Below are 14,268 nucleotides of genomic sequence, written 5' to 3' on the forward strand. Positions count from 1 at the left end.
ATTGTAAATTCTTATTGTGGTGAAACTACTTCAGTTACGGGTATAGGTTCGTTCAATGGAAATCGAATTGAAACGAAAATTAACTCCGAGGGGATGATCTCTTTTAGAGCCTGCCCACAAGGCGCGTGTCTCCGCGCGCTTTACGCGCGAATACCATGCGTTGCGCCCAGTGATGACGCGTTTAGTAAGCGTGAGACGGGTTTAGGACGATTTGGCACGGAATTCGAAAATAAATAGACGATAGGTACTTATAGACACTTTAAAATATCATTTATATTTAAATGATTATATTATGATTCAATAGTTGGTGAGAATGTAAATATGCAGACGTAAACAATGATTTAATCGTGCATATGTTTAAGTTCCAACGAAAAAAGAGTTTTTTATTTTATATAGAGCCTTCGGCATGGTAAATTCTCAATCCGCAATAAAGAATACATTATTTAAAGGGTAAAATGAATTAAAACTACTAAGTAGTAGATAGTAAATGATTAAAATATATCGTCTACGTTCTGTATACGTGTCTACAACAGTGCAGCGTCCAATTGTCCGGAGTCCAGTCGTCCCATTCCCTGAGAGACGTGCCCACTCATGTTCGGTGCCGCCGACTCCGCTCGGATCCGCATGCATAGCAATCACGAAAGTGTCTTACTTTCGCTGACACTATAGTTTAGTCAATCTGTACTGTATTGTTGCAAAAGGTGGGGTATTTCCTACTTATATATATGGTAATGAGTGAGAAAAAAATGAGTTTTCCAATTCGGATGACATCTGCAAAACTTTTGCCGGCCAAAAAACTGCAAAATTTTGGTTTTTCGCTTATATCTCAAAAACGGTTGGTCGTAGAAAAAATATTGTAATATACAAAATTAAAGCTTATTAGATTTCCTAAAATTTTTATTTTCTACGTTTTTTTCTATCTTTAACAGTTTATGAGATATTTTCTGTTAAAACAGTATAATATGTATTCGAAAACACGTGTTTTAGTAAAAAGAAATACCACACATTTCAGGCTTTCACTCGTAGGTTATTGATATTCTACGTTAAAGCATGTACTTGTTATTCAAATTATTTACAATATATATACCTACTGGTTAAAGTTCTTAGAGCGCAATACACAATTCGTACTTGAAGAAAAATTGGTAAGGGACCGAAAACCATCTGGTAACTATAGACTATAGAGTTGTGAACACGTCGCCTTCTGTATCCATACAATAACGAACTGTCATGTTAAAAGTAAATATCACGAAAAAAATGGTCAAGTAGGCAGTGCACTGTGTTACCACTGACAGCTGTCAAAATATCGACGGAAGCAATGAAATTTGATTGATAATATGAAATATATCTCATATGTATGAATACTTTTCAGGATATACTATTTGGGAAACGATGGAGAATATAATATCTTAATATATAACTAGTGTAGTACGTAGTTATTGCGTGATAATGAACTGGTTAGATGGAATAATAAGCGAACACAGATCGTACAATCTCGAAAATAGTGAACAGAGATCTTTTGTTTTCGATTGAGCCACAATACTTACGAAAATATTATGTCAATAATATTGTCAACAGTGAAGTTGTTAACTCACTAGTCATTAGGTAGGTAGTATATATTATTATTATTAATATTAAATTATATTATAATGTTTTATGAGTAGGTACAATTTCATAATATGTCGACAAAAAGGCCATTGAAAAAGATTAGGTACCTACGTTGGTAGGTATACGATATTTTAATTACCTATTGCAAATTAAAACTGTTGAATAACTATTAAATATCCGTTAAATGTAATACATCGTACTTTCATTACAGAAAACAGAACGAAGCTATTTCAGATCTGGTAGACCATAAACAACTCGATCATAATTCATAACTATGACAGGCTTTCTGCATTACGCTCCTAATATTTGTTTCATTTACCCTTTGCAATCTTTTAAATCTAAATCAAATCTAAATTTTAAATCTTACGAACCGGAGCGCTGTCCAAAAATATTAAAGTGGGTTAGATATTTTTTTGATATCATAAGGGCGATATGCCTAGTAATCAAGGTTTCATTTACGCTTGAAGGGCCCTGCGCTAATACACATACTCATTTTTTGCAAAATTACTTATTTTTCCATCAATGTTAAATTTTTAATATAGAATTGAATAGAAACTGTGCAGAAGTTGTGCGGAAGCTATGCGCAATTGTACGGAAGTTGTGCGGAATATGTGCATAAATGTGAGGAGGATTTGCGGAAGCTGTGCGCAATCGTGCGGAAGTTGTGCGGAAACTGAGAGAAAGTGTTGTGGAATATGTGAGAAAAATGTTCGGAGGATGTGCGGAAACTGTGCGGAATTTGTGCGCAATTGTGCGGAAGTTATGCGGAAACTGTGAGAAAGTTGTGCTGAATATGTGCGGAAACTCTGCGGAAGTTGTGCGGAAGATGTGCGGAGGATGTGTGAAAACTGTGCGAAAACTGTGCGGTAGTTGTACGGAAACTGTGAGGAAGTTGTGCGGAACATGTGCGGAGGATATGCGGAAACTGTGCGGAAGTTGTGCGGAACATGTGTGGAGGATTTTCGGAAACTGTGCGGAAGTTGTGCGGAATATGTGGGGAGGATGTTTGGGAACTGTGCGGAAGTTGTGTAGAAACTCAAAAAATGGTCCGCTCTAACGCTCTGCTTATACGTACCTAATTAATACCAGGGAAAACTGAACTAATGGTAACTGAAATACTTGACAGGTGTGGAGTATGGGATAAATAATAATATATATGGGATAAACTTAAACACGTGGCAAGAATACATGATTCTAAACTCGTCCTTCGTTTTGACAACTACTCTCGGTTTATGCACTGACGCTCATTTGATAATGGTGTACTGAAGGTTGCAACACACTATTGCACGTTTATAATGTGTGTTTTATTTTCGTAGGACACTCACACATTTAAAACTCTGCTTCAAAATAATTATAGTGTATTGGAGTATTTATACATGGTGTTACACCCCCGAATGGTCCCTATTTATCTAGATTTATCCGAACCATTATTAGGCCGACACATTTTAGTAAGGGTTGATTGCGAAAATAAATAATAATAACATATAATAAAACCGGCAATGATGTAATAAGTAATTTAACAAAAATGGCAACGCAGCATTTTGCGCATTGCTTTCTGCGCAGATGCCAAACCGTAAACAATGTAATAGGCCATCCATGGACTGAAACCGTATGCGGTTTAGAACTGTGTACCATACTAAGCTTATCTTTTCTGTTCATGGAAATATATTTTCACAAACTGTAATATAGTTTGTGAAAATTATTAGCATCTGATCGTATCCGTTTATACGAGTACCATACACTTACAACACTTACAAATTTAGTGAAAATATATTTTCATGAACAAAAATCATAAATTTAGTATGGCACACGGATATGAGCCGCATACGGTGTCAGTCCATGTATGGCTTCTAAAATACGCGCTCCGAAAGAAGATTTATAAAAATGTAGTTGTAATAATTTAGTCTCAGGTCTTAGGTTCGAATCCTGGGTCTGGCATGTACACATATTGTTTTTCAATTTGTGTGTGAGTCAGGGTATGGACCAAATAGGTTGAGCAAGTGGCTGACATCCATTTCTCGTAAAAAAACAAAATCTGTTAATACAAACATCTACCCTGTGGAGGGCCACATGATCGTATTAGGATCTAACATGGTCGAAAAAAAAATATTTAGTATTTTAAAAAAAATTTTCGCCATTTCCGACTTTAATGCCGGTGCTTAATTTGTTCATCCCCGAAGTCCCAATGACAGACGATAAAAAGCAAAAAAAATCGAGGAAAGAGCCATCTTTTCGCGATCACATTTGGAAGGAGATGTCAATAGCTTATCGGAATTCTATTTATTAAACTGTTCTCCGGATAATAATAAAAATGTTTTTCGAATTGACATCCAGTCAATTATTATATGAATGATGTACAATTTTATTAATATAAATAATTTTTATTAAAAAGAAATACTTTAATACTTACAATAATATAAAATTATGTAAGTAAGTTACATTTTTACAATATTATAAATGTATTACATAAATTACAAATGTAGAGACATTTGATATTCACATAGGTTTTATTAAATATTGGTAGATGTCAGAAGTAAAATCGTAGCACTATTAGAATATTATGTATTTTTTTTAAGTTATTGGTAGGTATGTAGTTATGATTTTAAAGATTTTTCGAGAATTTTATCCACCGCATGCAAAATGTGGCTTCCAGACTTATAACTCAAAAGAACAAATACAATATATTATATTATTAGTATACACTATTTTTACTCTAATATGAGTACACGGTGAGGTATTTTACTCAAGAATATGTTAATAATCTCAACAATTTTTGTTGTAACAACATCGATTCCTGGACCACCGACCTCAGTCATGACTTCCTTCCAGTTGTCATTTAAAAAATTATTCATTGCTGCATCTGAAATTATAAAACCAGTCATCAGTAATTTTTGATTAGGTGCATAACTATAGAGTAAGAAATAAAAGAAGAGAGAAGATAGTATTAATGTCCGGGTATTGGTGGCTTAACGGGGCCGCATCTGGCGCGGGCACCCTCTAGCACTTCTCCAGACAGTTTTCATCAGCGACGTCCCGTAGGGGTGGGGTATGCAGGTCATGCGTTTCATATGGGTGGCACATTATAAAGGGCGGCGATTGAATGAACGAATAAAAATATTACAACTTTTGATAGTAATGGCGATTCTATCGAAAGTATCGACATCTTACATTAAAAAATAATCGAAGTATGAAAAATCCTGACAACGTAACTATTGTTATATTGTAATACCCATTGTAATACATATTGTAATGGACCTAATGTTAGTTTATCTCACAGATTTTTTTTACAGGGGTGCTTTCAAAGCTGACAGTGTCACAGACATCTACGTACCCAAAACCGCCCTTGTTTGAGACCAGGTGCAAGTATCAAATGCTTTAATTCTCAGTAGATGGTGTATATGTAAATTCAAAGATTTTTTTGTGATTTGTCTGTTTAAGATAGTCGAAAATTAATAATACAATAATTAAGAAAGTGTGTAAGTACCTACCTAACAATTTATCAGACAATTTGAAACTAAAATTAAAGGGGATGGCATTCTAAGTGTGCTTAAGGGTGGCACTTTGCCTAGGGACATCACTGGTTTTCATAAATATTATGTTACACGCAATAATTTTGAATCAAGTGAATAAAGAAACAATTGAAAAGTAGCAAACTAGGTATAAAAATGTGACGGAAGCGATTAGTCAGTTCAATTCCTATGCGATTATTTGAAAATGTATTGATCTTTAGCATCATCTCGCCGCTTTAAGGGCGTATTGTCGATCAAGAATTTCTTGTATTAAAACTGTGAACTCACAATTCCCTCCAATGTAGATAATCGCACTTTTTAAAATGAAAAACGCCCGAAATTTATTATTTAATTTTACAACTCCCGTGGTGTACGTATCTATCAATTTACGTAATTTGAGGCTTTTTATAATAAAATGTGTCTAAAACGATCAGAAGTGATGTTAAAATTATTATTGGTACGCGTTTGGCGTATTGCGAACAAGAAAAGGAGTCGCATCTAAAATGAGAGCCAATACAATATTTAAACACGCCTCTAGCACGCGTTGCCGCCATGACATGTTCTTCACTGAGAAATCTTCTACATGCGACTATAGCGACTTCGCCGATTTCTTGTTGTCGGACAATAATTCAGAACTATATTTAGTTGGTAAGTAGATAAGGTAAATAAGTCCTAACGATACGTTGCATGTTTTTCTCACTTCTCGTATTATAGTTTTACTACATTATGGCTACAGACGTGTTAGCGGCGAAATGCGGAACTATCTTTCCCCCCGCACTTTCAGGTGTATTTTTACGGCCCCGACCCTCGCTAAACTCCTTACAACTGCATACAGCGCCATAAAATTGAAGCCAAAATATAATGGCTCTACTATAAGTCTATAACGCATCTAATAAGATTACTGGGTATGGATATTAAGCCGGTGCTCCATTGGCACGCAAGTCAAGCGATTTATAGTTTACGGACTTTTTTTCGCGTGTAGCACCCCAGATCTGCGGACTTTTTAATCCGCAGACCAGGCTCGTTGGATTTCAAACATCTTTGATATTTTTGACTTGACCAGAGTCGTCGATCACTACGTAAATGCTATTTGACATTAAAACGCAATTATTCAGACCTAAAAAAATCTGTAATTGTTTAACTATTTTTATTGATTGATTTGTTAATTTACACATTAGAAAATGAGAGATTTATCAAAAAAAAAATTATTTGTATTTATTGATATTATGAAATTCCTAAAAGAAAACGTAAAACTTGTGTTGTTTTCATTGCTCTATTATTTTATGCAAGTTTACATATAAATAACACAAAATTGTAGGATTATCGGAAGACATTACAATAATCGCAACATTTGACCTTTGACAGCTCGACTTTTTTATTCGTTCGTTGATCAGTAGCAGAGCATAGACAAATCGGACGATTTACTGTCCTCGGACTTTCGGCTCGCCAATGGAGCGCTGGCATTATGTTTTTCACACTCAAACTATGTGGCCGATTTCGATATCGTAAATTTGACGCCTATCTTTTGGTATTTTAAAATAAATAACTTACTAAGCTCTTTATTGGGCAGTCCTTCGATTTTGAACATGACATTTCCGAACATCAGCTCCTTCTTTGATAATTTCAGTTTTACGAATTCTATGCCTTGTTCGTCCTTTGGCAATGTGTAAGAAAAAATCATTTTTGATCGAAACTTTTCTGAAAATAAGACAACACAATTATTATCTCCAATTCTCAAGTAGGTATATGAAATATAAATATGGAATTCACATAAAAATATTTCGAATTATGACACATTTATAATACCGCATTTTATCGATTATAAGGAAGACACTAGTATGATTTTTTTCAAAAATGGTTTTGTCACCTTTTAAATGACTTGTGACGTTAAAATATTCATACAAAACAATGCAGGTACTAATAAAAATTAACTTCCAAAAAATGCTCATTTTATACAGTTTTTTTTTTTTAATTTTCAACTTTATTTTTTAACTAAAAAAAAAACATACGTAGGTATATTCTATTTAATGTCCATATCGTCTGTAATTTTCTACAAACATGTATCTCAAAAAACACAAATTTTCAGGAGAGGCAAATAGCAACTCTATTCTCTCAGTGTTTAATTAAGAAATAAATTTTCTTCTATGAAATATCCATTTAGTATAGTTACACATATTTTTATGAAAAAAATGCTATGTTTCTTCAATTTATCGCACTATACTTTCGACCGATCAGTCATATTGTCGGAGATACGAGAATGCGTTTAAACTTTACTGTGAATATTACTGCAGCAAACACGTATCTTGACTTACGAGAAATAGTTTCACTACAATCATCTGTCAGAGTTCAGTATTCTGTATACTTACAAACACGTAACTCAAGATACGATTTTATAATATTTATAAAAGTCTTTTATTGTGATACGAGTTTTTGTTTTTGCTTAAATATATTATGTTATAAATAATAATAATTAATAAGTATGTTTTGAGATATGTGTTAGTGGAATATGTGCGTATTCAAATTCTGAATTCATTACATCAAACAACTGACAACAATATTGAGATACGTGTTTGTAGAAAATTAGCGACGATATTCGTGTATTGATTATTTAAAAAGAAAGTCATGATTAAAATGTACCAAATTGTAGGTTTTGCTACAAACGTTTCCTTAACCTTAAGTAGATACTCGAAAAAAAACGTAAGAACGTCTCAATGGGTATATAAAAAAAGTCATATTACTTATTTTGATGCTCATATCTCCTTTGCCGTTAAGTGGTAAGCTTAAAATGTTGCCTTTCACTTCGTATGTTGAGTTGGTTTGAATGTCCGCTTGGAATATCATTGTCACTCGTTGTTTGCGAAAATTAAACCTGAAAAATCGTGTAATAAAATAAATTAATAAGTTCTGCTCTGTCAAATCGTTATCGTGTGTTAATGTGTAAGATTCTTTTTCTCTTCTTCGTCATTCTTCTCTGCTTCTCTACGAGTAGAGGAAGGCTGCCATCAGTAATCTATTTCACTTGATCATTTTAGCGCGCTGTCAATCTTCCACCAATTTTCCCTTTTTTGAGGCTACCCAAAACCACCAGTCTCCAGGTTACCTGGTCCACACCGAACAACATATAAAAAAAAACTGCAAAAATATTGTTGAGAGTCTGTATATCATTTAATGGTTTATCCTATTCTCCATCCAAGAAACATGCGTTTGGCACTAAGACTTGACACCGTACAATAGTAGCATTATTGTGACAATTGAAATTCCTTGATCATGTCATCGTATCTTTCGCAATATGTGTGCGCCTTCATATTTCTGCTTCACATCCGTCTTTGCCACTAATGGTCGATCTCAGATATAATATGTTTCTAATATTTTTTTGATTATTAGGGCGTTGTGCAGTGCTACTGTAGTTCAACTAGCAGTATCTAGCGAAGCATAAAATCTAATACAATTTTACGATTTTTTTTTTGAATTTATGTTTTTTAAATTAAAATATAAACTTATTTAAAAAAAAAATTCGTTATAAAATTTACGTTCATTGAAAAGATCATACTATTATGGGCCTCCATAGAGTTGAGGTATGTATTAACTGATTTGTTTTTACGAAAAATGGATGTTAGCCATTTACACAACCTATTAGGTCTATACTCTGACTCAGCAACAATCAGCAAGAGATTTTTAAATAATTAACATTTTGTGTAAGTATTTTATATTTAATTTGAAAAACATAAATTCAAAAAAAATGTAAAATCTTTTTTATTTACCTACATTGAATCGAACTTGGGTATCTATTGTGACCATATTAGATAAATTAAATACAATTAACCAAAACAAGTTTGAACATTATAATCATTGGTTTTATTAATTTATATTAATTTAAAATATGTACGTCATCCATATTATTGGTGTAAATAATAACAACAATATAATATGAAATCAAGGACATATTATATAATATTGTAATATTATTATTGTTTACCTATGTAAGGCAATGTATTTCGTATTGCTCTTTTTCAAAGTAATTCGTTGAATTAATAAATCCATGCGACATAATGTACAGGTTATTCCTGATATTGGTCACTTAAATAAAATTATTATTATAATTTATACACATAAATTAAATGTTTATCTAATTTATAAATATAAGATTTAAGATATAAAATCTACATAATGCATTGGCATAGAATTAAGCATATCGGTTTGATAATTGAAAGGTGACTCCAAAAAGAATTACCACGCTGTACCATTGGTAGCAAACTTGTTCGACTTGTTGCGTTAAAATATAATTGCGAGCAACCGAAAAAAATCACAAAATTAATGAACGAAAAACATGTTTTCACAGGGTATGTTTTAATTTATGTCTTATAAATTCAATGAGATACAAATATTACAGTGTGCAAACCATCGCGTCGATGCAGTTTTTCATTAGCGTGTTTTTGAGATATCCAACTGGTGAACTTTTAAATGAACTTACATGGCATTGTTACGATATTTTCCCATGGTGTCATTCAATATTATAATGTTTTCACGCGATATGTTTTATATTTAATGTAGATCTTCTTCTTCGACCATGTCCGATTCTAATAGGTTCTTATGGGCCTCCACAGGGTGGAGGTTTGTATTAACAGGTTTTGTTTTTACGAGAAATGGATGTCAGCCACTTGCTCAACCTATTAGGTCCATACTCTGACTCATAGACAAATTGAAAAACAATATATGTACTTGTCAGACCCAGGATTCGAACCTGGGACCCACGACGCTATAGGCCGACACTTAAGCCACGCGGCCAACGTAGGTGCAAGTATATAATTATTATGTAGATATTAATAGTATATTATTTTTTTCTTTATCTGTTGAAGTCCTTACACAGCAATTTTGATTCGCGTTTTTCAAAGGTAAAATTGGAAATTATTATCCATGTCTTTATAATATATTCAATATTGTTTTAGGGTTATTTTATATAACATTACATAGATATATATTTTTATAAAAACTAAAGCTACTAATCATGCTATTAATAATTGTCCTATTTTTTTATTTCACTATTAAATTCCGAATAATAAATTACACTTTATGTTTCGAGTTTAGTGATCAAAGGCGCTATATTTAATAAGAACTATTAGTCAGCTTTCATAACCCTGCAATCTATCTTACTGTATGCTTACATATTCTTTCATACATTTTGAATTTTTCATATTAAAAATAATAGAATACAAATCATTGTTCCTTAGTTACTAATTCCTAAACTATAACGTAATGTTTTCATGGTTTGATAATACAATGTGGATAATATATAAAATATGTTTGTTTAAAAACGAAATTAGCGTTCACACAGTGACATTTCAGTTATTTCAATAGACGTTTTGATGTAACAAAAAAAATTGTTGTCAATATCAACAACTCGACAATTTGTAGTCAACGCCAATTAATAGTTAATTGTAGTCAACATCAAATTTTTTTGTGGTATCAGCTCAAACGTGGCTTTGAAACTATTGTAGGTTATTCATTGATTTGTATCCATTTATTGATGTGTGGCTTGCGATGAAATGATTTTGATTAAATTTTGTTTTTACTAACTTCATGTCTTCTATAACTCCGTTCGATAGTCCAGTCAAAACAGTGTTCTTGTTTTTCATGGTGAAGCCAGCGCCGGTAGAAAATTCGTAATCGCCGAGGATAGCTGGATCCATCACAGGAATTCCAAGCTCAGGGATTCCTTTCATGAACACATCCTGAAATTTTCGACTCTCTTTCAAGAAGCATGTGTTGAAATTGGGATCTGACTCACTGCATGGTGTGATAGACGAAGCTGTAAAAATATTAGAAAAAATAAGTATGGAAAATGAAAAGTGCAGCTTTCTGTTTAGTTTTCTACTCTCCAACAGAATTTCATTAATTTTCAGGAGGTTTTTATTCGCTCGTTTAATGTAGCGATACTTTTTCGATCATTATGTGGCTGATTTTGCCATAATTAAGTTACAAAAAAAAAGTTAACGCCCACGGTGGCCGCGCGGCATAAGCGTTGGACTACAAAGCCGTGGGTCCCAGGTTCGAATCCTGGGTCTGGCAAGTACAAAAATTGTTTTTCAATTTGTGTGTGTCAGGGTATGGACCTAATAGGTTGAGCAAGTGGCTAACATCCATTTCTCGAAAAAAACAAAATCTGTCAATACAAACCTCCACTCTGTGGAGGCCCATATGATCCTATCAGGATCGGACATGGTCGAAAAAAAAAAAAAAAAAGTTACAGAAATTTAATAGTCAGCATAAAACATTATTTTGCGTGATAAAATATAATATGTGTGTAGTTTTACTAACGTTTGAGGGCGACATAATATAAGGGACATTAACGTTTAACAGTACGCCCACGATCGTCGAGTAGCTAACGCGTCAGCTTATAACGTCGTGGGTCCCAGGTTTTCCAAAAAATAAGAAAAAAAATTATGAATTGCATTGCGAATGCATATTATTATGTCGGGAAAATCTGACAGTATTCGAGAATTGTGCGGCGTCATTAGACAGCAGTTTTTTTTGTGAAGCTTATTTTTAAGGATTCACCATATCGTAGCCATAAATAAATTGACAAACTATAATAGAAGTAGGGAGTAAAATGATGTTAACGTGCGTGTTTGAACATGTACCTAACCGATTTTTTTTAACGGTACATGTTCAAACACGCGCGTTAACATCATTTTACTCCCTACTCTAATTATAGCTTGTCAATTTATGGCTATGGCCGTATGTTGTAGCTTAACCACTGGGGAATGCCAAAAGAAATGGCGTATTTCAAAAAAACACTACCTTATTCTTAGGTCAATAATTATTATAAAGCAATCATTATTCGTAGGATGTTTATCACACTTGAATGGTCAAAAATATACATTATAATCAGTATCTTTAGAATTATCTTCAAATCTGTAAAACTTATTCATTTTTTGAATAATAAAAAGCCTAATTCTTGTCAAATTTGGTATCACAGAGATTATCAATATATTTTTTTATCATAAATATTTCACTATAATAATGTCGACATAAATTATACTGATAGTTTTATAAATGCGTTTAAAAATTAATAAATGTAAAAAATCTTAACACCATTGCACATTTATGTACTGAAATATGACAATATTCTAAAACATTAGAGCGAGAGGTTTAAAAGAATACTATTTTATGTAATAAAAATACTTTATGCAGTCATCAAATGTTTAAAATAAATATAAAAGATAATAAGGCTTCAAAATTATTTAAATAGATTATCTACAACGTTTAAGGAATGTCCAGGATAATGCTTTGAAAATAGAACAAAAGCTCCATTTTGACCTACGCTGAGCATGTCCCCCCTTAATTGTTTATTTACATTAAAACTTTTAATGTTAGTAGGTACTTTGGTGAGTTACATAATAATTTGATAAATATGGTTCTTTGAGAATTGACCGCCATGGCAGTGTTGACTTACTATTACAGATTTTTCGGTTAATCTAAATATTATCAAACTATTATAGAATTGTACTATACATATAGTATGGTTGAAATACTGGGCAATACGTTTAGTTAACTCAAGCGAAACACTATTTTAATTATTTCATATTTTAATTCCAGAATTCATTTACCATTTTTTAATTACTTTATAGTTGTTTCATTATTCAGGAATATATTATAAAAAGAAAAATCTCCCGATGATTCGATCCGTTTATTTTACAACATTATTATTAGGTCGTATTCTCATTTGTCCGGTGGTTGTTTATCCGGTACAAATCTTGCAATCGATTTTAACTAACTTCCCGACTAGCTAGACATTTCAAACTTTTAGAATATAACAGAACACGATGCCAATGCATTCTTTTAACACTTTTAGCCATCTTTAAGTAGAATTGAATTCATTTTCAGTTAATTCTGTTTTGTATGAAAAGTTATTTCGGAAGAAATCCGTAATCCAACCCACTATTATTGGTTGCTAGGGGTTTGGGGTCATAGCAACTAAATTATTAATTTATACGTGCGTTACTATGGAAATCAATATGAAATGTTAAAGTGATATTTCAGAATTATTTCTATCAAGTACAAAATATTTGGTTCGTTTTTAAGTTAGTCAAGTCAAATTTATATGATTCAACAGAAAATTTAAAAACGTTGTAAATAAAAAGTTCTTTTTATCTTGTATTTTTTTACTTATTGTTATATATTGTATATGTATTAAAATTTTAGAAAACTTCATGTAATTTTCCATTTTTCGGTAAGTAGTTTTTTTTAATATTATTAATGGCTATTTAGGTAGGTACTGGTTAAATCCGATCATTTGTACTATTATATTTATTTATGTAAAATGTGTCTTAAGTATTAACTGACAATTAATTATTATTTGAACCGGTGTTCAAATAATCATTTATTACGTGGTTAAATCTCATTGTAATGGTTTTAAAACTAAGTTTTTTCTTAATTTAGCGATACTTTATGAGTTATTTATGTTACAGAACAACACTACAATAACTTTGTGTCGTTTTAAAGATAGGTTCATAGCCCAAAGTATCTATCAACATAAATAAGTAATTTATCGTAGAATTAACGAAAAACTTTATTTTAAATTTTAAGCCCGTACATAATCAACTTTAATGTGTGTATTTTAAAAAGAGGGTAGGTACTTACGTAATGCAGAATAAGTATTTGAATATTGAATTAACGTCAAAATTAAAAATATGGACAAGTTCAACGCGTACATTTTCTTCTTCATCTTAAAACAATGCTCTTCAGTAACAAATAAAGTGAAATTAAATTCTATAATATTTATTATATTAGAAACTAATAACAAGACAGAATGTGTGTTATTATAATATAGTAGCACACTTTACTCGTGTTATGTCATTGGTGATCGTTGAAAAGACTGAACGAAATCGAATGTGTTAAAAAACTTATAAACATACTAATTTTTAACCCTCACTGTACTTAGTAAAAATTTAACACCATCATGACATTAATATCATCATCATCATTAACGCCATCGCAACCAATACGTCTCCGTACCTCTCTGTATCACACATGGCCTGCCCAATAATGTCGTTCCACATTCATGTGTGAGACTTTTTCCTTCCGGTATATTGAACGCAATGACTTATACCAGTGGCGAAGGGTGCCTGTTGGTATTAGGCAGGCTGTGGTAGAT

The 14,268-nt window shown here is 32.2% G+C and overlaps 1 protein-coding gene across 1 annotated transcript; it reads right to left on the reverse strand.

Moving 5' to 3' along the window:
- Window positions 1-3,965: 3,965 nt before the first annotated feature.
- Window positions 3,966-13,991, reverse strand: LOC147075753 (circadian clock-controlled protein daywake-like). Its single transcript, XM_085942031.1, has 5 exons — window positions 13,755-13,991; window positions 10,689-10,920; window positions 7,853-7,983; window positions 6,666-6,812; window positions 3,966-4,465 (listed from the first exon to the last, which is right to left on the reverse strand). Exons 1-5 carry the CDS (start codon window positions 13,837-13,839, stop codon window positions 4,314-4,316), a joined length of 747 nt encoding a protein of 248 aa, XP_085798157.1. The 5' UTR covers window positions 13,840-13,991; the 3' UTR covers window positions 3,966-4,313.
- Between the last annotated feature and the right edge of the window lie 277 nt (window positions 13,992-14,268).

This window comes from Rhyacophila brunnea, unplaced genomic scaffold (genome assembly GCF_057557595.1).
Source record: "Rhyacophila brunnea isolate RB1 unplaced genomic scaffold, BYU_Rbru_1.0 scaffold_14, whole genome shotgun sequence".
In the NCBI taxonomy this organism is placed as follows: domain Eukaryota; kingdom Metazoa; phylum Arthropoda; class Insecta; order Trichoptera; family Rhyacophilidae; genus Rhyacophila; species Rhyacophila brunnea.